The sequence below is a fragment of the Gopherus evgoodei genome, chromosome 14, assembly GCF_007399415.2.
Source record: "Gopherus evgoodei ecotype Sinaloan lineage chromosome 14, rGopEvg1_v1.p, whole genome shotgun sequence".
Classification (NCBI taxonomy): domain Eukaryota; kingdom Metazoa; phylum Chordata; order Testudines; family Testudinidae; genus Gopherus; species Gopherus evgoodei.
In genome coordinates, this window is record NC_044335.1 from 14,199,373 (window position 1) to 14,223,455 (window position 24,083).

Genomic DNA, 24,083 nt, shown 5'->3' on the forward strand with positions numbered 1-24,083 from the left:
ATACACTTCCAGATTCACTGTTGGTATAGTGAATGAAATCAGTAATTAAAACATTTACTCTAGATTACAAATGATTTCTGATGAAAACGTACATACTGCAGCACAAATATTCTGGATATAAATCATTATTATTGTGACTAATTTGCATTGCAGTAGTGCATTTAGGGCACTGCTTCAAATCAGAGTCCTGTCATACAAGGCACTGCACAAACTTATAGTTAAAGACAGACACTGTGCCAGACAGTTTACATCTAAACCATGGGGGCAAACTAGCTTCTTGTGAACACACTTCTACTGGACATGAGGACATCCACTCCCAGGCTTGTTGACCAACATATTTACAATATCGAGCTCCACTGGCCACATGCATGGCTCAACTACAAATTCTTGTCCATTGTGGTCCCCCATATGGAGACATCCTGTAATACTACTCCATTTGTGAAGGAAACTGCAGAATACCTTGTGTGGATTCTTTGTGGCTTTGCTTTCCCTGTATTTAGACATTTGAGTCTTACATATCTGGAAACTGGGGCATGTCTGGTTAACAGGCTCTGAAGTTTGAAAAGTTTTGGTTGGAATAACCTGGATTTCCCATGGCAGAATCTCAATGGGAAAGCATGGCTTGTGCACCATAGGGTTGCTTAAATTCTCATGGATTGGCCAGTACCAGAAGTGGGACTATTAATCTGTCACAGGATGAGCTGGGCCATTAAGAGGGTTGAGGCCTCAACTGAACCTGTATCAGATTTGGTCTGGTGGTGGTCACCCCATGTAGAAGCAGCGAGTGAAGTCACCTGATGAAGCATCAGGTGACTAGGAATTGGGCTTTCTGGGGGAATAAAAGGACAGTCCTGGCTAACTGGCTGCTTGGCCTGTGGATGAGAGTCAACTGACTGGAATATACCATTTAGCTTGACACATTTGGGCTTGAACTCAAAATGCAGCATGAGCAACCATACCAAAATGTTGGTGAATACCCAGAAAGACCAAGAACAGTTTCCAAAAATCTTGAACGGGAAGCGCATGTACATAGAGGTTTGAAAAGATGGTGGTTGATCTAGGAGTGCGGGTCAAGCTCAAACCTAAACAGATTTCAAGTGTATTCAGTGTCTGAGTCAAATCTTTCGCACCACTCCAAAAAAATCATAAAATGTAGTTCTAGATAGAACTAATGTAGCTTTCAGAAGTATATGTTGCACAAACATTTTTTTATTTTAAAGTTACATGAAGATGTATTATTTCCTTAGAAACGTTTCGTGTTTGGGGGGGGGAAATGTTGGGATTGGGGCTTGCTTTTGGGTTGTTGGGTTTTTTTTAAACCAAAACATTTCTAAACAACTCAAAATATTTTCCATTAACATTTTTAGATGTTATTTTTACTTAAAAATTTTAAGAAAAAGAAAAAGAAAAAAAAAACTTTCAACCAAGTCTAGTGTTTATTTTGTGCCTACAACTATTTCCGGGTATAAAATTTAGCTGATTAAGGGTAAGATTTTCATAAGTACTCAGAACTGGCTGAATTCTGCTCCTATTGAAATCAGTGGGAGTTTTACCATTTAAGTGACTGGGAGCAAAGTTTGGCCTATACTGAGAGCTATTGTAAATGCCACACTAGCTGTCTGAGCTCCCAATTACATCCATAATTCAGTTACTTGACATTAGGCCATATCTTGCAACTTGATTTATGTGGCTGGATCCCTATGCCTTCATGGAATCCCTCTGAAGCTAGTGGTAGCCCTGTGGTATAGTGGTCCACTTGTGCAGATCCAGTTGCAGAAACTGATGTCTGGATTGCATATGTAATAAACTTGCAAATGTAAAAATGGATATCCTCTTAAGAAGAGAAGAAAATTTAGCCTTAAGCATTTTGGTTCCTCTTGGATCTCAAATCCAGTCTTAAATTCAAAATCTTTCAGGCAATGGTGTATATATGGCTGATGCTCTGCATTAATATTATAAGAGATTAAATTTGCAACAGTAATTGTCAGAACTGCACCATCATAGAGGTTACATATTCCACGCAGAGCTAAAATGTACCTACTCTAAAAATATATACTGTGTAATCCCCACACAGATCAAATGGAAAATTATTCACTTTTCATTGCTTTTGCAAATTGCTTAATATAAATTTGAATGAACTCCTTTTTCTGGGCATGACGTACTACAAATAGCCCTGGGGTTTTATGACCAATCCCTTATAAATTATGTTGAGCATAGATACAGCTAGAGGCAAATAGGAGAGAATTCAGATCCAGTATTCCCTCATGATTTCCTCCTATGTGTCTCACAAACTGGATAAGAGAGGATCAGCCTCAGAAGCTCATCTGCAGTCTCAGGCACCTTGGAGGTTATGCACATAATTCCTGATTTTCAAACGTATTAAGCTTTTACCAGCAAAGATTATAAATTAAAGCATATTATTTTCAACTCCATGCCCAAGGGAATTACTCATGTAAATGTTCAAATGAACTGAGATGAGCAGAGGTCTCTAGAGAGAAGTGATTAGAAAAATTAAGGAAGTTCATTGGTCTGAAAAGCATCTAACAAGGGCCTTCATATTAACACGGAGCCAAATTCACTAACTTCAGCTGAGTTAGATTAAGGATGAATGTGGTCCTTTATGTTACCAAGAGTTTGCACAAACAATCCCTGCCAATATAGACCATTACAAGATCAACTGAAACTTGTGTCTAAAAAAAACCTAGCGGTAGGGTCATGGTTATGGCAATTATGCTTTAGACTCCACTTTCCAAGACAAGCACTCTGGGCCTGATTTTTGTTTACATTAAGGCCATTTTACACTCATTTAGCAGTGCAAATGGGTCTTAAAATACAGTACGTGTAAATATTAACTTACTCACACTTACACCTTTGACAGTGCAAAGGGACCTTTAAGTGGCCTTAGCGTAAATGAGACTTGGGTCTTATCTTTTTATATGTCTGAACTGTATTTAGCTCACTATTCTTACCATGCTAATAATAAAGTCTGGCATTGATTCATAAAGGAAATTAATCACATGTTTTTAATGTTGAAAAAGAGGGGACAAACTCGTTGTAAAAAAACTTTCATGATTTTTTTTCCAACTTTTCAACCAGCTTTACGGCTCATAAGTGCAACAGAGTTAAGACAGACACAAAAGTGAGCCCAGGATTTTGAGTATCTTGATTATTTACACTTATATTCATAGTAGATGAGTTGTCAAACTACACACGTTACAAAATCTATAAATTTCACTGGAGAGCTTGTCTTTGAAGTAGCAGCAAAGCTAAGCATTTTTGGCTTCTAAACATCTGTGGGAGCAGTGTAGAATTATAAACTCAATGGGAATCGGGGTAAGTTTACATATGGCCAAATCTTACCTTGTGATAGCACTTAAAATAGGCAGCACGCTCATCTGAAAACTTCTCCAGTCGTTTTGGCCCTTTGCTTGAAGCTTTCTTGAAAACTAACCAGCATCTCTGATAAATCTGGAAGCACAAAAGAGTAAGCTTGGCATCTCCAATGACTTGAATATCACCGGCATTTGCATAAAATGTTTTCTTTTTGATTCTTCTGCATGTAAATTATTTATAGTCACAAACTAGTTGTTGCTTATGGTAAAAATAAAACATTCTTTCCACCATGGATCTTAGATAGGCTTGCTTAAATCAGAAGAAAGAAAATTAGAGTTTTGAAGACAGATCCAGGGGGAAAAAATCATCACTGGCCTGATTTCAGAATACAATGGCATGAAGAAAAAGTTTCAGAACAAAATACTTGTCTGAACATTTTCTTTAATGCTAGCCACTAGAGGGAAAAGGATGTAAATCATGGACTTAATAATGCAAGATAATTTCAGTTCCCAGGGGATCAATACTACAGAGAGAATAGTTGAATGATTTTTATTTAGACATACTGTATTATTGTAATGGGAATAATTAAAATAGACATAGGATTCATTTTTGCTACATGCACTTCAGATAGCAACTTTGTAAAATCTTCATCAGAGCAGACAGGCAGGTACAGAGCTTTCTGTAACAAAGACAGAAAACTGTGTTTCTGAAGGGATTTGAAAAGTTACTGGACAATACAAAGGCAAAATCATTCAATTATCCTGGAATCTAGAACCAAAAGTTGGTCCCAATGAAGTCAACGGGAATTTTACCAGCATTTAGCCATTAATCATTCCCACATGTTCACTGTATTCACCTGAACTTATTTATTTTTGAGCTCTTCTGCTTAACAGGACACCAGGGAAGATAAAGGAGTATTTCATAAAGCCCCATAAACTCAACTTTGACCCACCTGTCTCTCCAACTACTGCTCTATTCCCCGTAACTTGTTCACCTCTAAATTCAATTGTGCCACTTACTGATTATCATTAATTGTACTATGGTAGCATCTCGGAGCCAAACAAAATTGCCACACTTTCAGAAATGTGTGGCTAAATTGGAAAGAATTCACACAACCGCAACAAAAGTGATAAAAGGTTTAGAAAATTTGACCTATGAGGAAAGGTTAAAAAACTGGGCATGTTTAGTCTTGAGAAAAGATGACTGAGCAGGAGACCCGATGAAGAGTTTTCAAATACGTTACGCAACTAAATATCAAAGCCCTAAAATTGTGACACCCCCCCTCAAAATGCAGTCACAAAAAAATTTCTAATTGTATGATTCACAAACAAAACTAGACTTTGAATGAAAATAAACATGTTTAAAGATGACAAGGAATGTTGATATGAAAGAATCATGTTTTCCATACCTCCCCTTCCCCTTTATAGTAAGTTAAATGTAGCACAGAATAACATATATTTACTCATAACACTCAAACAGAAAATAAAGAATTATTAATGATAAGATTAAGAGCTTTGATAGCTGTATTTTTAATGATTTGTAATTATATACAGATGAATTAACACAAGCCATGGTTTTGGTTAGCATATGCATGGTTTTGGCAATTCTTTTACATTGCTAATCTGCTTAAAATGTTATTGCTGACAGAAGATAACATGTTGTGTTGGAAGATGTAAGTAAAAAAGAGTCACAAACAGGAAACGGTAAATAAATAAATTAAAAACAAACACTTTTTCTAGGAAGACCCAGAGTACAGTGATAAAAACAATCTGACCCACAAACTGCAAACCCAGCAGGAAAAATACAGAAGATGAGTAACTGAAGCTCGCACATGTGTAATGCACAGGTTACCTAAAATCCAAAGGGCTGATGTGCTAAAAGCCAATGGGATAAAGATTAAATAATCTGTAATGTAGAAATGTATAAAAGACCTAAGTGAACATGGACTCAAACTGGAGGACCACCAGACCAGAAACTGAAGAACAAGACTAAAGGACCAGACCAAGGGAGAACAGAAAGCAGTGATTATTATAAAAGATGGAAGAACTTGCCGGAGCCCCAGATGTGGTAATTTGGGTCCATTTATAAATTCTGTCTTGTCTGTCATTATTTGCCTGGAATAAATGTGTGTCTGGCCAGACTAAGTGACTACAACTCTATCTGAAATTGTACAAATAAGGCAAAAATTGATTAAGCCTAAATTGGGTGGATTTGTAACTCAATTTCTCAACTTTTACTCTCAACAGCTTTTATAAAGAGGAGCATGATTAATTATTCTCCACATCTACTGAAATTAGGAGAAGTAATAATGGACTTAATCTGCAGCAAGGGAGATTTAGGTTGGATATTAGGAAAAGCCTTCTAACTCTAAGGTTAGTTAAACTCTGGAATAGGCTTCCAAGGGAGGATGTGAAATCTCCATCACTGGTGGTTTTTAAATCAGGTTGGACAAACCCGTCAGGGATGGTCTAGGTTTCTTTGGTCCTGCCTCAGTGCAGAGGGCCTGATCTGATGACTCTTTGAGGTCCCTTCCAGCCCCACATTTCTAGGATTCAAAACTATTGTGGCCCCATTGTGCAAGGTACTTTACAAACACAGACTAGTAAATAGTCCCTGCCCCTGAGAGTTTATTATCTACATTTTAGAGACAAGTAGGCACATGGTAAGGGAGGGGGATGTAACACAAGCAGAGTGAAAAACGTGGTGGGCTGAGAGCATCATGTTAGTGTCATGGGTTTTCTACACTTCAAGGGAGTGTTCTGTTAGGATGGGGATTAGCTAAATGGAAAGACATGGGAAGGGAGGGGCAGGAGGGAGAAAGAGCAGGGAAGAGAGAAGGAAGAAAGGAAGTAGGCATGAGAGGAAGAATTGTCCAGTGGTTAGGGCACTAATCTAGGATTTGGGAGAGCCAGATTCAACTCCCTGCTCTGCCACCGACTGTCTGGCACAGGGCAAGTCACAGACTGTCAGTGCCTTAGTTTCCAATCTGTAAAATGGGAACAGCAGCACTTCCCTACCTCAGATGGGTGTGATGAGGATAACTGTACTTAAGATTATTGTAAGGTGCTCAGATATGGGAGCCATGTAAGTTCCTTAAACAGAAAGAAAGTGGAGTGAGGTGCCAGCTTTGGGGTGGGAAAGTAGTTCTGGTTCCATACAACTGTTGCTTCCCATACAACTGCGTTCTCAACCCTCTTCAGTCTGAGGGCTGTTCTAAACTTAACACCTCAATTGAGCTAGCTATGGTGCTCAGCAGTGTCTAGACTACAGCGCTACAAAAGCAACACTGCAGTGCAGTAGCTGTGCTGATGTAACATGTGTAGTGTAGACAGCCTGATTCACCCTTGTCCACTACCAAAATCCTCTCAGAGGTCTTTAGTTACTCCATTATAGCCAGATCCCAGGATCTCTATTCTTTCCTCCCACTCTTTGAACCCTCTGTTGTTTCCAAGAAGGTGGATGACATGTGTTTTGACTTCTTCTCCTTCCTTGACTCCATCCTCTTCTTGTTTTCCTCCAACCTCGGATTTCTCCTTCAGTATCTCTTTAGGTGAGTATCTTCTTTCTCCTCAGCCACCGTGCATGATGGGTTACAGAGGCCCCACCTTCTCTTCTTTACATACCATCTCTCTCATCCATTCACACAGCTTGAACTACCATTTTTATGCTCATGACTTTTAGATCTATTTTCCCCATCCAATCCTGAACCTCAGTCTCTCTCTCTAAAATCTCCCTGTGGGTGTCTGGTGCAGTGGCTCAACCTGAAATTTCCTAAGGCAGAGGCCATTGGCAAGACTGGAGCCATCCAGGGCTTCACCTTCACCAGAGAGACCAGGACTACCTGGACCTCTTCCCCACTCCTGCTCTTTCCCTCTGAGATCTCTGTTCCCCACTCTGTCAGTATTAACATCCTTGATGTCTGAAAGACATCATCTTGGATGCCATCTTCAAACATTGTTCCCATCCTCATCCCCACACACATATTCAGGTTGTATCTAAATCTTCCTCCACACAATTTGTAACATCTATCCTAGCTTCTCTCCAGACAGCTCAAAACTCCTGTTCACACCAATAACATCTCCTGTCTTGATTACTGTAACCTCCTCCTCACTAGCCTCCTACCACTACATACCTTGCACCAACAAAGTGGCAGTTTTGGGTAAACAATCAATGCACGACCAGCATTTAAGAAGAGAAGAGGAGTTAAATTGCAATCAATTCAATAGTGTCCATCACTTAAAAACACAGAGCAATGCCAGCAACTGCAGCATTCTTGAGATGAAATTGTTTTCAGCAGCTAGACAAATACAAGCAGAGTTACAGACTTAGAGGATCCAGAAGCTGGATGAGCAATTTCTGCCTTATTAAAATAGCCATTAGATTAAGTATAAAGGTTTGATGTGATTATTTGAATCTGGAAAGTTAACAGACAAGGGAAATGTATTTATTTGTTGAGTGTAACAGCTGGGAAGGTATTCTTTTTTAAGTCAGTAATATTAATAATTTTTTATACATTTATAAATCCTGATTTGAGTTTGATGCTCTGTAGTTGTCATCTTGTATGTATATTTGTATACATAATACCCTTGGTGTGGATGGCACTTTACAGACAACAACTTTTACTATTTATAAACATAATCATTGGGTTTATCTAGTGCACTATTCTACTGCCAGCATGAACAATAACTAGTGCTTCAAAAGATACAGAGCAGGACACTGTTCCTGCTTCTTTGTCTGGTTCTACCTGGGGGAGGATTACCCTGGTGCAGGCAAAAGACAACTATAAGACTGCCTTCTAAGGATACTCCTGCACACCCCAGCATAACAGGAGTAGGACCAGGAGCAGGAAGGTATGCTGGGGGCTGAAATGTAGCAAAGCCCAGAGATTCTGGGCAGCTCTGCAGCCTATAGACTGCTTTATCTGAGAGGCCCTTGGGGCTATCTACCAGAGACTATTGCAACTTAGGGCCAAGAGTGTGTGAAAAAGGCTTAATCACACCTTAGTCCATCTTCCCTCTAGGCTGCAAGTCCTGCACTTCACCTCTTAAAAGTGCAGCACAATTTCACTCCAGGTGTCCTTGTCTGATCTGCATTCTGGCACTGTCTATGCTCTCTGAGGTATATTATCAGATGAAGTGGGGAAGAGTGCTTTCTCAAATACATCCCACCAGTGGAGACATGATGCCACATTACATGGATCATTAATCTGCTGTGTGTCAGAGGAGACTGTCATGTTATCACGTGATCGAATGGGCACATAGTTCTTGATTTTGTGTTTCTCTCATTCTGCCACTGGGAGTTATGGACACATATTTAGAGGATAGTGTATCTGATTATGGAAACTCCCCAACTATTCTAGAGCATGTGGATTCAGATTCAGTCAGTAAAAATACACTCATTTTCACAATGCAGTATTTCAGAAACCTTTTGGATCCACTTATTTGTACTCCGTTCTTAACATCCACTATATAAATTACAGCTATTATGCATGCTACTGACAGATAAGCAATGGATCATGGGGAAAATGAAAACATTTGAAGACACCCATCACTTTCTCATGATGCTTCCAAGCAAACAGCCTCAGAGAAGGATGGTCTTGTGCTTAAGGTGCCAGTATAAGAATCAGGAGAGTCAGCGTTTCTTGCCAGCTCAGCTACAAGTTTCCCATGTTATCCAGGGCAAGTCATCTGTGTACCTTAGTTTCGTCATCTGTAAAAACTGAATGATAACATATTCCTATCTCACAGAAGTGTTTTGAGGATAAGTTTGTTCATGAGGTGATCAGGCAGTAATGTCAGCACCACTACATTTTTTAAATGAAATGTTTGTGTGCATTAGATACACACTTGTAACAAAATGATCTGTTTACTGTGCAATTATACAGACTCCATAACTATACCACAGTATTTCTAAGTAATCTTCAGAGCCTGGCAGGTTACACCCTAAGTCTAACTAAGGGAACAAAGAATACAGCTCAGACGCAATAAGAATTAAGGGGCCAAATTCACCACTGTTATTTGCATGCAAGACTTGCCTAAAATTGAAGGTAGCCATATGCACCAGCAGAAAATCTGACTGTCTTCTTGGGTCAGATCTTGCTTTTGACACAGCAGGATGTTGATTGCAAAGAACAATGGAAGGAAAAAGCCTAGAGTTATTTATTATCATAGTGCTCTTGCCTGAGTACCATAAGCTTTACTAGTTAAACGTAAGAATAGTTACTTACAGGCTAGCTCTGGTGTCACATTGCAATGAGAACACTTACTTTGTGCTGCTTTCTACTTGAAAGAGTCTCAGATGTTGCTTATACTTTACATCTGGGAATGTTTGAGATGGTTTCTGGATGAGAGCAGGAGGTTAGTAAGTAATTTTCTACATTACTTAGTTTCAGAGTTTATGGGACCAAGTCATTAAGCTGTCAATTTACTTAGGATAACCTTCCAAATCTCAGATATTAAGCAGACATCTTTATGATACTTTTAAAAGGTTAGGAAGAAATATAAAAGTACTACTGAAGATAATGTCTTCTAGTTTCCTTTGATCTAAGTTTGAATTAAAGCCTAGTGATTGAATATACACACTAATACAATTTAAAGCCCAAATTCATGGTAGTAAAATATAGGATGTAGGACAGCTTAGTGTAGAAAAATTCATAAATGGATCCATATGTATTTTATGACCAACAGATGTCTACACAGATTAAACCTAACAAAATACAAGGGCAGGTAATGAAGATAAGAACTAGAGGCCATGTTATGAAACAAGAACATACAGAAAACTCAGGCAGAACTATTTCATGCGGTGGATTAGGATATTTAGATTGTAAACTCTTCAGAGCAGGACTGTCTTTTACACTCTTTGTACAGTGTCTAGCACAAGGGTAGGCAACCTATGGCATGGGTGCTGAAGGCGGCTCGTAAGCAGATTTTCAATGGCACTCACACTGCCCAGGTCCTGGCCACCAGTCTGGGGGGGCTCTGCATTTTAATTTAATTTTAAACATTTTAAAAGCCTTATTTACTTTACATACAACAATAGTTTAGTTATATATTATAGCCTTATAGAAAGAGACCTTCTAAAAACGTTAAAATGTATGACTGGCACGTGAAACCTTAAATTGGAGTGAATAAATGAAGACTTGGCACACCACTTCTGAAAGGTTGCCGACGCCTGGTCTAGCACAACAGGGTCGTGGTCCATACGCTATGGTAATTACAAATAATAAAAGAAAACATTGCTGGAGAAGATCACCAAACCAAATAATGTTAATCGCATTTAAGAAACAAGGGGCATTCAATTTATGCACTCTGCCTGACTGAATTATCTGACATCTCTGATGGAAACACTAACTTGGGGCCTGATCCAGAGTCCATTGAAGACAATGGGAAACTTTCCATAGATTTCAATGGGCTTTCTATCAGGCCTTTGGAAACCAATCCACAGTGCTCACTGTGGCTAATTCCCAGGGAAATAAATGAGAAGTTGGCTGGAGTAAAGACTTCAAGATAAATCTTTGGATTGAAACAAACTGGGATGGGGTTGGGTTGTAGGGAAGAATTTCACACAGTCTGGAATTACATTAAGAAAATATAGCACACTCTTTGGGCCTGTTATTTTGAAAGTCGCGTGTATGTGAAACCGATTAATATGCATTTCCTATTAAGTATTTACACACACACACACACACACACACACACACACACACACACCTCTCATTTGCCATAATCCATGTGAAAAACACCTGCAAAACATCTGCCACAGAGAAAACTCAATCCACCTTGTGAGCCTGCTCTAAGGCTAACAGCCATAATAATGCAGTTCTATTGCATTTGGGGCCTTGTACAGACAGGAGATTGTACTGAGCATAGCAATCAAAAGCAGCATTACCAGCTTCCCTTACTAACTCAGATAACAGTATGTGCACAGAAACCTCATTAAAAAGGTATTACCAGCTATCCCCATCCTTCAATTTGGATATAACCAGAAATTTCTGTTAAATGATTTTTTACACCTCTATACCGTTAATGTAAACCAAATCACGTCATAAAGATGGAAAGCAGGAAACCCGTGTTGCATAACAACATAGAAAAGAGTACGGCTGAGCTTTTAAAGGTGAGTCAGGCATCCAACTCCCATTGAAATTATTGGTCACTGGGTGCCTAACTCCCTTTGGCTCTTATGAAGATCTCAGCCTATAACTCCATTCAACAAGCATGTGCCCAACTTCAAGAAGAGGATTAACCCCATTGTCTTCAGTGAAATTACTCATATGCTTAATTTTAAGTGCATGCTTAAGTACTTTGCTCAGGACCTATGTCCCACACCAGATACAAATGTGGCTTATGAGAAGTAGCTTCAGATTCTCCGTTTTAACTCCAATAGTGACTATTTTGTTGACTAATTACGTTTCTTTCCTCTGCTTTTCAATCTTACCCTGCTTTCCATTTTATCCTTTTTCCCTCTGAGTATTGCTCTGTTCTGCTAATAACTTTTACTGTCTCCTTTCCCCAATGAAGAACGGTCAGCCTATTGAGAATTCTCTCTGATTTTCCAGTTTATTGGCAATTCAAGAACATGTTCTGTTGAACACTAGAGTTACTAGCATTTGTGAATTGCATTGTTCAAGGATGTCTAAAGAGTGACCAAGATGAAAACCCTGTGTTTAATCAAGCAAAAATAGATCTTACGTCAAGACTTTTAAAAAACTCTTCTGCATTTACCTGGGCTTAGCAATTAGGACACGTGTTGCAACTGTTGTTTTTTCTGAGCATCTTTATTATTTGTTATGGGGAAGATTTTCATAGCCACAATGAGGAGCAGAGTAGCTGACTCCCCTCTCTGCCTCTGAAAAATCTCCCCTTATTTGTATTACCATGGCACTTAAAGGCTCTAGTCAAGAACAGGGTCTCATTGTGCCATGCTATACAAACAAGAGGGATCCTGCCATGAAAAGCTTAGTCTATTTTAACCATATAACTCCTACAATTTGAGACAATATTCTCCTCAAATCCTTCTCCCAATGAGAGAAGAGGTTGGAGAACCAAACTGGCTTCCAAGTAGGGAAAAAAGTAGTTAGAGATTTTTATTATATATCTTTTGAGTATTGATCCCGGTTTGTTACCTCACTTACAAATGAAACAATCATTTCAGTTCAGAAACTTTACAGCTCAATAAACTGGAAAATAAAAGTCCCACAGTACCTCTTTTTTTAAAGCCTTACAGTCTAGATGAGAACCATCATACTGGGCTAGTGGTATTAGCTTTATATAAAAAATTGATTAGAGGTCTGGTCCCAGCCAGTTACAATAAAATAGAGAGAAAAGGCAGTCAAATTTCATTGCCTTTCTTACTAAAAGTTGTCTTTTTTATTTAAGAACAATGTGCAACAAAGAGATATACAATACCTAGTCCTTATGGAACCAAAGCTTGCAGCTGATGACAGTCTGATCCCAGTCTTGTCCGATTCAATCATTAACTCAAATTTACATTCTTTTATAGATAGACAGTTGACAATCTATAAAGTCCCTTTTTACATTAAAGACCATTACGCATATCCACTTTTTTCTGGCATATGTTGCAAATTTCCAAGTACATATTGCAATATACATATTTTCCATACTAATGCAGCTAGTACATCTTCAAGTTAGAACATTTGTTCTGATCAATAGGATATTATACTAAACATTAAGCAGTTAAACTTTCCATTCTTAAAAAAGATTACACAATGTTATTATTACAAATTATTCTTAATGCTTGCTAAGGGTTTGAGTCACTTGACGATAGACTTTTACATAGCAAGAGGTCCTTTGACCGAACAGTCAACAGAGGTTAGAGCAGAGCACTAAGATTATGGACTATGAATCTGTTTTGGATTCCAACCCTAGTCTTGCATATTGGCTTTAAGATTTTACAATATTTAGTGTCCAGTTTGTTTTCATCCTTAAAGTTTATGTTTCTTATGCTGGCTAGAATGATTAGAGCAGCACATTTTAGATGGTTTGATATGTACCTATGTGTGTCTCCTATTCTAGATGCACTTGCCTCCTCAGCCACACATCTATCAAACAATTCTATGACCTCATACTTAGTTGTTGCTTCTTCAGAGGAAGTTAAAGAGCCTGATACTGGAACAGGAGAGGGTCTTTATTAGTTATCTTTCCAGCCAAGAAAACCATGTAATTTTACCTAAATATTTGAGATGGAGAAAGTAAATGAATTTAAAATGTCCAGCTATACTAATAAGAATATGGATTGAACTTTATCAATGTAGATCATTACACCATTTGCAGTTGTTCCACTAAATAGGATGGGTTTCCCTATAAAACTTTATCTTCTTCATTGCTACAGTCTTTTGACTCTAATATTCAGCAATTTACAAATACATCAGGAGTGTAACACGAAGTAGATAAAATATATCATTCACACAGGAACGTGCATATCTAAAATCCATCTTGTTAAAGCCCAGAGAAACAAGAGAAATAGTTATGGAACCTCCTCTGTGACACGAGGAATGTTTAAGTCCACGTGGCATTCTAATGTCCCATCCAAAGCAGAAGGTATTTTCAGATTTTGCAATTATACTAGCTGACTTCACATTTGCCAGTACAGCATTAAATACAAGTTCTATACTCATGGGAATGAAGTAGTGTAACCCACACACCTCCTGGGTGTTGCGTTCTGTCCCATCTAGTGGCACCGCGATCACAGAGACAGCGAGAGAGATAAAATGAGTCCGCTTTACAGCCTTAGCAAACAGTCAGTTGGCTTTTAGCTCATGCAGCAGAGGCTCATGCACTAAGGTCCAGAGGTCCCCAGTTCGATCCCACCCGCTGACGACCGGGGTCTGTCGATGCTACAGTAGTACAGAGGTTTCCAAACTTCATTGCACCATGACCCCCTTCTGACAACAAAAATTACTACACGACCCCAGGAGAGGGGACTGAAGTCTGAGCTCACTCAAGCCCCACTGCCCTGGGGAGGTGGGGCGGGAGCAAAGCCCAAGGGCTTCAGCCCCCGACATGAGGCCTGTAACCTGAGCCCAGCCATCCAAGGCTGAAGCCCTTGGCCTTTAGCTTCATCCCTGGGTGGTGGGATCAGGCTTTGGCCCCAGAACCCAACAAGTCTAAGCCAGCCCTGGCAACCCCATTAAAATGGGGTTGCGACCCACTTTGGGGTCCTGACCCAGTCTGAGAATCACTGAAGTAGTAGTCTAACATTTCTGGCAGGTGGTGCCAACATCTGATCACTGAAGGGTGTGATAGAGAAAAATGTATAATGTAAGTAATATTTACTCGGCACAAGATATGCCTGCTCTCTGGAAATCCTCAATATGCAGCAAAGTGACCAAAGTTATGAGAAATGTGACTAGATCAAAAGATTTGAAAGAAAAATAATTGAGAAAGGAGATGTTTTGGGAATTCAGGTACCACAGCAATGAGCAAGCAATAAATACCTCGACAGACAGATCAATAAATCCATGCTCACCACTTCATTTTCTTTGCATCCAAATAAACAGGTAGCAGAAAAAAAATGAGGATACGGAAAACTAACAGTACACTGATGGCTCCCTAAGTGCAGATTCAGAGAAATAATTTATCTGATGCTTAAATTAAAATGGAACAACAGCAACACTCTAACATTTCTATATTGATTCAGACACCTGAGCTACTACAGCAAAAAGCTTTACACAACTAAAGAAATCTTGAAGTCAAATTCGGACATTGAGACAAAAGACTTCTGAGGCACCTGGAATTCCTCCCAGCTCAATGTTTGACTAGACCACTAAGAGCCAGAGAAAAAAAGATGATATTGAAGAAGTCAGTCAAAAAGGAATTTGATGAGATAGTATCAAAATCACAAGTGATTTCATGGACAGAGCTGTGAAGATCAGTACAAGGAAATGGAAAAAGTATCAAATTTCCTGGGTATGTCGAATAAGAGTTTTAACCCTGCTTTGGTATTGTTATGTTATTTTCATGAAGGATATGAACCAAACAAACTCAAAGCATTAGAACAGTCAGCATCAGCGCATCCACATTAAAACTATTTTTTTTAATCATCATAAATGCTATGTATTGTCAGGTTTACAGGTATGATCCAGTAAGGTGCTGAGCCCTCTGTCTCCAATCTAGCAAAGCAAATTGCAATTACAAATAGAGACCAGACCTCAATCACACTTATAAAACATACCACATACTACGCACGCTGCAATTCACACCTTTATGGTCATGCATGGCAAGCAAGATTAGCCTCTGACGGTACTACAGTCAGTAACAAGCAGAGCTGGGTGGAGAAACTGGTTTCCCATCCTGCAAAAATCTTTGCAGTTTCATTTTTTTTTCTCATTCTGAGTTGGCATGAACCAGAGACCTTTGTAATTTTTCAAGGCCCACCGTGATCCACCCAAGCCAGAGTAGCCAATAGCTCAGTGGTTAGACCACGTTAAGTGGGATGTTGGAAACCCAAGTTCAAGTACTCACTCTGCCTAACTCAGAGCAAGGACTTGAACCTGGATTTCCTTAAGTGAATACCCTAATCACCTGGCTATTTGTGGGAAAAGGGAAGTCAGTCTGTCTGTCTCTCTCCCTTCCCTCCTCCACCTCCCCACAAACAAATTCCAGCCTGGACCAGAAAAATTCTTTCCAATGAAAGCTCACAGAAATGTGTCAGTTATAGCTCAGCACTTTTTAATGAAACTTTCCAACGCGCCCCCCCAAAAAAATTCGCAACCAGTTTTTGTGACCAGACTTGATCAAATGAGCAGACTTGGTCAAAGTCAGAGGAAGGTGCTATGCAAGTTTTAAAACAGATCATTTAAATTGCTCACTTTGGGGCATCATTGCCCCAAAAAATAGCTGCTGAAAGGCAATTAGTTATTTATATTAATGGACTAACAAATTAATCTGCAGCTAGCAAGGTTCTATCACTTCATTAACCAAATGGTAATGTTAAATGGTACTTTGTTGGAATTTACACTTCATAAACTAGGAATGCTGGATAACATGTTCCCATGGGGTGATAGTGAGTGAGCACCCTTAATTATTAATTTACAGACTAACACTTTAATGTTTTATTGCATAATGTAGTCTGCAGCACACTCTGTGATTGGTTAATCCAGGCCAGGATTCACACAGACCCTGTTCCTCAGTCTGTGAGCTGAGAGTCAATTTTCTAGAGTCCCTGTGTCGTTAGCAGCCTTGGTATAAAACCCTTTTGTTTGCTACACCAGTGTCTGCCACACGAGAAACTGCATACGATGGCATTCTTAACTCCTACATTGGTGTGTATTAATATGTATTTAAATAGCGAAAGTATGTTGGTTTCCACTGGCACTCATTCACTAATATAGAGAGCCAACAACCAAAATGGGACTGACATGTTGTGACCCTAAAAAGCAATGCCAGAAAGCAGGGGCTCCCTGATATCAGGAAGCGAGTTTCAGTTGCCCTGACCAGCTCAGTGTGCCTCAATTCATTAATGTCACAATCTGCATCTAATAGATGTCATGTAAGGTACCACTGGAAAACCAACGTGCTGATCATTAATATTCTTGTGGGGTGCATGTACAGTAAACACCCGAAGGACTGTTCAAATGCAAAGGAAATATGGAACTAAAATGTGTTTGAACCAGACAAGTCTGGGGAATGGATAAACAAGTTTTTTTTCCAGACCAAGCCAAGGCCAATGCCTTCATTCAGGAGTAATCACAGACAACTGGCAATCAGTAAAGTGGCCATTCGTTGGCATGTCGGAGACTGCAGGGACAAATCAATTTGCATTGTAAAAAGCATCAGTGGGGAAGAAACCAGCATGGAACCTTCTCCATCAGACTCGTTGGCAATTTTCCTCAGAGCAGAGGCACTGGATTTTGAGAAGGGTACATTTCAAAAGTTCACTGGACTATAAAAATGTGGGGTTCTTTGCCCCTCTCTCTCGTTCACTGAAGATGACAAAGGAACTGAGCACTTTGGACTTTAAAAGAGATCCTGACCAAGGAGGTGGTCCGCCATCTTGCTAGAATAAAGTGAGGTGAGAATCTTACCTTGAACCAAGAATGTAGTTTTGTTAAATCTTAGCCACTGGAAAGCATTTTTAAAACTTTGATTTGCTTGTAACCATCTCCGACTTTGTCCCTTACACTTGAACTCACTTAAAATCCTCTCTCTTTGTTATTAAACTTGTTTTACTTTGAATCTAAAGCAAACCATTACTGTGTTTGAACTGAAGTGATTAACACCAGTTAACACAACAAACTGCTGTATCTGCCTCTTGAAAGAAGCAACAGACCTTATTACTTCCCTAAGTTTTTCAACAGAAGGCTGGTGGACATTTCAGGGCAGATGGTTTGGAGGGAAATTCAGGATTGTGGGTGTGGTGGGGTCACTTGGCTAATATTAACCAAGGCTGGTGGAGACCAGAGTATGGCTGTGGCGTAACAAGCAGGCTGCTGGACTCAAAGTTGCAAAACCGGGCCTGCTTATCATAGAGACACTTACTGCATGCTTGTATGCTGGCTGGGAGCATCCAGACAAGGAGCTACAGCAGCAGGGCATTTTAAGGCACTCAGGATTACAGGACAAGTGGTGACACAACCAGTCACTGCTCTGGGCTGCACCCTAAAAAACCAACACGTGTACGTAAGACTCATCAGTTATCCCCCAATAACAGTGCCAAGACAGCCTAGTTTCTCTTCCCAAAGATAGGAAAAGAGGGGACATGTTTTCCAAGCACACTCCCATAGCCTATGTGGGGGAGGATGGAGGAGACAATGTATTTGTCTCCTTATATAGCTTGTGTTAGTGCTCAAATACAATGACAATCAATATATCATAAATAGGATACATTATCTCCTAATGAAACAGACTGATATACTCTTTTACCCCCCCCCCCCACACACACACACACTGTTGTCACATTGAACTTTGGATCACACAAGTAAAACAGTAAGTAAAACTTACAGAATTGAATAATGTGTGCAGAAGGGTGACTTCTCCCCCTTAGTATCACTACACCCTAATGTAACCTTATTTACCTTGTAGACCCTAAAATAAGATGCTAAATAGAACATTAAATAGCTGTTACCTTTTACATGCATTTACAGCATGTTACTACTGAAAGGCAAAACAGTTGTCTTTTGTATGTAGACTGTCCAATCTAGCCTCCTTCTTAAAACAGATGATCAAAGTTCTCTGTTGTCTATTTCCATTTTATCAGAGGTAAGAATTCATCAGTTCAGTGAGGTCAAAAACACAAACAAGTGGACACCTAATTAATGCCTCTCTTACACTACTAATGCTATTGATGATGGATACCCTACCAATTCCTCTCAAATTATGTTGTATATGGAGAGTTAGTACCAAGGAATAGGCTCTAACTGGCAGATGTTAAGCAAAACTCAAAATATTGATAAAAAAAATTAGTAACCACCAGTTTTAACTCTGGAGATTACTAGCATAAAGAAGGAAATCCTGCCTCTAACCATCCTTTGCAGCTATGCTGCTTAATTGGAGATTCTCACACAGCAAATTCATCTGAATTAACTAAAGGCATGACTTTAACATGGATTAGTTAAACCACATTAGACCTATTTCTGGATACTAATTACAGTGGTCTTAATTCAGTTTTGCTTAATTCACATTGGAAGTAAGGCCATTTTAATCCTGAATAAAGGTGTCCACACAGGGATTCAATGTAGTTTAACTAATTCACTTTAAATATTAATCCAGATTATTTTTTGTGATGGTCCCTGTGTACACAAGCCCTAAGAAATGTGCCCCCACCATGCACATATACCACAAATGTTACTGAGTCCCATGGGCTGCAGTCACAGTTGGGGAGCAATTCCATTAATGCTTCATAACTACAGTATAGGAATGAGATTATTATCTGTTCACCAATCTCTGATATATCCCTATTCTCAGGCTGTGTGCAGGGAACCTGATCTGATCCTATGAACACCAACATACTCAGCTCACATGAAAACTCCTTGCATCCAAAACCATCTGCAAAGCCATCTGTGTAACTCGCATAGAATACAAAGGAAAATGTAAAATGCTAATTTTACTGGGTTCCAAGGTAGTTTGCTTGAACATATTCCATCAAACAATATAGCAGAGGAATTTGTTCTTGGATTCAAAGTCAGATAGGGACGCCACATGAACAGATGGCTACAAAGAACCTACTGTGGAATTGCTTCTTGGAGACATTAAATGAGTCAGCAATTTCAGTCAACTGTAATAGCACTGGGAGTACTGAAGCCTCTTTAAACAACCTCTACAGTTTACACCTGCACACAATTCCTGGTTCCACCATAGCCATACTGGATGACCGTGGACATTTGCTGCCTTCTCTGTGCCTCAGTTTCCCCATATATAAAATGAGGATAATTATACTTACCTCTTTTGTAATGTGCTTTGAGAGCTACCGATGAAAAGCACTGTAAATAGATATTATTAGATGTGCAGAACCTAAACATTTTGTAACTGCTTAAAAAAATTACACACATACACATACCGGAAGATCCAGTTGCCAACTACAGAGTCAATCAAAACACAGACAGAGAGACGTGGTAGGTTGGAAAATCCATTGGCCAATCTAATTTGTGAACTGGAATCCAATAAAGTGACCCAGATTGAGATTAGGTAGTTCTTTCATAAACAGTATATTTACGGACATTTCCAAAATGGCATCAGTCAGAGTTCTAACATGGCAAGTGTTAGTTTATTCGGACTTCTGCCATTGAATTCAGTTGGCAAAAGATTCCTACCGGACACAGTCTACGTGCTAAACTTTCAAAAGCAAACATCTATTTGCTTTGCACGTGTGCAACCTCCTGGAATTTAAAATTAAGTTGAAATATGAAGCCCCCTGACTTTTGTTTGTCCACGTGAGGCTGTACACAGATACAAGTTGGCTTCTGATGGACCAGGAGAACTGTCTACCTGCTTTGTGAGTGCAGTAACATTTTGGATACAGTCATCTAGAGATAAATCTTCATGAGTGCATGCTTATGTATACTTGACTTATGAGTACTGGGTATCTGTTAAAGCACATTTTTGTGAATTCAGCCTGAGACACTATGATCTGCACCTGCAAATAACTGCAGAATATATCACACCCAGCATTACAATAATATCCATACTGAACACTGAATATAAACATAAACATGTCTGTTTTGAAGAAAGAACTGAATCTGATCAGTTTAAACAAAGATGCAAATAACTAGCATTTTTGGCATCAGTTAAATGGACTTTTCCTACGATTAACACGAATTACCAATGACCAATCACTTAACTGATTTGAGGCCTGATCTACCTATAATGAGGGCTGAGAAGCTTTGGCTTTTCATTAATACACTGACCTTACTTTGAACACAAAGCACTGAATTCTCAGTTGGTGCAAATTAATATAGTTCCATTGGCTCTGATTTACACCAGCAGAAAAATCTGGCCCACATTTCTCAAAAATAGATTGAGCCAATACATCCTCAATTTTCCCTATGCATGTTCTATAAAACTGATATGACAAACATACTGCAACTCTTTGGGTCTTCTTTGCTTAGACTGTAAGCAATTCAAGGTTCTGCGTTTGTACAGCACCTAGTACAATGGAGTCCTAGTACAATGGAGACAAGGATTCCTAGGCAGTATGCAATACAAATTAATTTATGTTTAAATATTTTATCTTCGAAAAGGACCTACCTGCATTATGTTTTCAGTTCCTGAACAAGACAGTCAATATGGTAATGGAAAATTCCTTTGTGCTATTTCCAAAATGCATCAGGCAATATCCCTAGTTGGTGTAAATCTGTGTAACTCCGTGGGCTAGATCCTCACCTACGCTATCTGACGATCTGTCTCTATGTGTTTTCCCGTCATTAATATTTTTCACAATAAAATCCCAAACCACAGAAGAATAACACATCCAGTTAGACAGATTGCTCAAATTATTTATGGCAGGGGCTAACTTGCATTTTTTTTTAAAACTAGCAGGACTTGCAATTTTATTCTGATCAAAAGCAATGATTTTTTCTTTTGAATATACAGTGGATAGAATTCCAAATGCTGGTTCTTTGACTTCTACTTTTGTCTTTTAGTGCTCATTCACACAGCAGTGCAGTCAAGAGATACCCTTCCCTTAAAGCATTGGGAGCATCTTCTAATGTGTTACAAATGGTGATAGGAAAACTGGTGGAGCTATTGCCAGGGAATGCTGATAATGTCAAACATGAAGGTTGGTACCTTGGTAATATAAGACTCAGCTATTTTGGAGAAAATGTCCCTTAGATTAAGAATGCAGGATGGTCTCCTTTTAACTGAACACAGTCACTCTCTTTTTTACATTACAAACTGATCTGAATGAGAATTGTTTATCACTGCACTTCAGCATGAATAGATAATTACAGGCAAGCAGATATTGGAGAAATTTATTCTTTCATTGTTGGGCACAGCAGCCACAACATTTGTTATTTAAAAGACATGTATACAGTGCTATGTGAAGTACTATGTGGTCCTTTAGGATGAAAACACGATACAATGTAAAATACAATTATTACTAAATAGAAAATTAGCAGGTATTACACAGCTGCAAACTAATTTCAGCTGCAATTTGGGTTGTTTAGCATGACACTATTATTACCCTCCCACTGAAGGGGGAAAAAAAAGATATTGTTATTGTATAATCAGAAACAGACTGTTATAGACCTAACAAACAAAGCATGCAAATGCAGATTGGTTCACTGATTTGGCAAACAGAGTGTTGAAACTGTACTTTATTTATAAAATGTAACTGCACTTGGCAGTACAGAGGACTTTATTTTCCTGTAATACCTATTTAATGTTACTGTGTTATGAGCATAAATGATATATTATATTATTCACAGTGATCAGGCTGTAATGACCATATAAATCAATGTTGTTTTACAGAAGACTATGTACATTTCTTCTCCTTTCCTGGGTAAACAAATGCATACAAATTAAAATAAATCTCATGAGAAGCTCACTTCATATGTGTCTTCAGACCAAAACGGTTAGGATAAATTAGTCTAATCTGCTCTTTGCTAATAAAGAAAGAATGAACAATATATATATATATATATAAAATTCTCTGTAGATCTCATCTGGCATAAATGAAAATTGCTCTGTACTGCACAGTTTCCAGAGGGAATCTAAAGCCTCTGTCTTCCCACAGACACGTCAGTAGGAATTCAGATCAATAAAGCAGAGGTGTATGTCTCCAACGGACAATAAATGGAAGTGTTTAGCACTGTACCGCTAGATATGTCTGTAATGTCTTTTTTATCACATTATAAACACATAACAAATATGGGGAAAGCCTTTTAACCCAAGATGTCAAAGTGAAACATCACTATCAGTGTAACAGGTGTACACAAAAGAAACTATTACCTAGTAGTTCAAAATAGCGTAACTTATAGCATTTGATATTGGAATACAGCGAGACAGTGATAATTCTTTGTACATGTTTAGTCCAGAGCTAGTGAAATTTTTTTCAATAAGAAATAGGGTGTTGAATATATTTTTCCTGAAAAAAAATATTGTCATACGTCGCTTTTCAAAGAAATTTCAAAACTTGTATTGAAGTATGGATAATTTTCATTTTTGCTTTAAAAATAAAAATCTCTTCCCTCCCTAACCTACCCCCACTGGAAAAGGTGGAAAAATTAAAAATGAGATTTTTTTTCCCCTCTACTTTCTCTTTTTTCCCAGTGGAAAGTAGGGGGAAGCAGTACAAAGAAGACTGGGATTTGTCTCACCAAAATGAAATAAAATTTTAAAGTGACTTGATTTAAAGAAAAAAATCATATCTTGAGGATCCCATTTTTAAATTTTTCCACTAAAACCAAAAATGATGCATGTGTTTTTTAAGGGGGCAGTGGAACATTTTTGATTAATTCTATTTAGCATCCTTCATCAAAAGAATCTGATCAAAACTCCACATTTCCATTCTCAGGCAACTGACATTCCAATTTGGAACAAAAACAATTTTCTGAACTTCTACTGAAATGAAAATTCTGAAATTTCAGTTTCAGAATTTCAAAATTTTGTTTTTAACTTTGATGGTTTTATAATTTTTATTATTTTACATTACTTCATGACATGTCAGCAATAGTGCCTGTTATGACATGTCAATTCCATATGGGTCGAATATTAAATTTTTATATTCTTTTTAAAAAAATCATTAAGAGAACCTGCTCCTTCAGATGTTGCAATTAGTACTAAATAGCAGCTGCCATTATTGATTTTAAAAACAAAACATTTCGGCTGTTATGTCAGAATGACATGCCAGTAGTTGCAGAGCATATCATAGAAATATAGGGCTAGAAGGGATCTTGAGAGAGGTTGTGATGAACTAGGAATGTTCTTAATGTTTTCTATGAATACTGTGTTGGTGCCTCAGTGTCCCCTGGGCAGTTCTTAAGTAACTGGCAGAGCAAAGAGCCAGTGCACCTAAATGCCTGGCACTCTGTCTCCTAGCAACTGATGGCCTGGGCCCCCCTCTGCAAAGGTGCCAGCTGGAGGTGTTGGAGACAAAGAGATCAGGTGACCTCCTGGCCCGGGAAAGGAGCTGAGCAGAGAGGAGGGGCTGGAGGGGGCTGTTAGTCTGGAGCTGGCTGAGGGCAGACGTGGGAGTCTGGCTCACTGCCCCCAGAATGGACCCGGCCGAGGGGTCCGGTTCGCTGTATCTACAAGCTCTGTTTTAGACCCTGTTCCTGTCATCGAATAAACCTCTGT

General features: G+C 38.8%; 1 protein-coding gene across 5 annotated transcripts in view; it reads right to left on the reverse strand.

Annotated features, from left to right (window-relative positions):
- DOK5 (docking protein 5) overlaps positions 1-24,083 on the reverse strand; it is an 89,463-nt gene that overhangs the window by 40,945 nt on the left and 24,435 nt on the right. For all 5 annotated transcript variants that reach the window (XR_003996551.1, XR_003996550.1, XM_030533632.1 and 2 more), the window contains exon 2: positions 3,361-3,468. Coding sequence is in view for 3 of the 5 variants with exons in the window: in XM_030533632.1 (XP_030389492.1) it covers positions 3,361-3,468 (108 nt within the window). In the remaining 2 variants the exon portion in view is untranslated. The remainder of the gene's footprint in view (positions 1-3,360; positions 3,469-24,083) is intronic.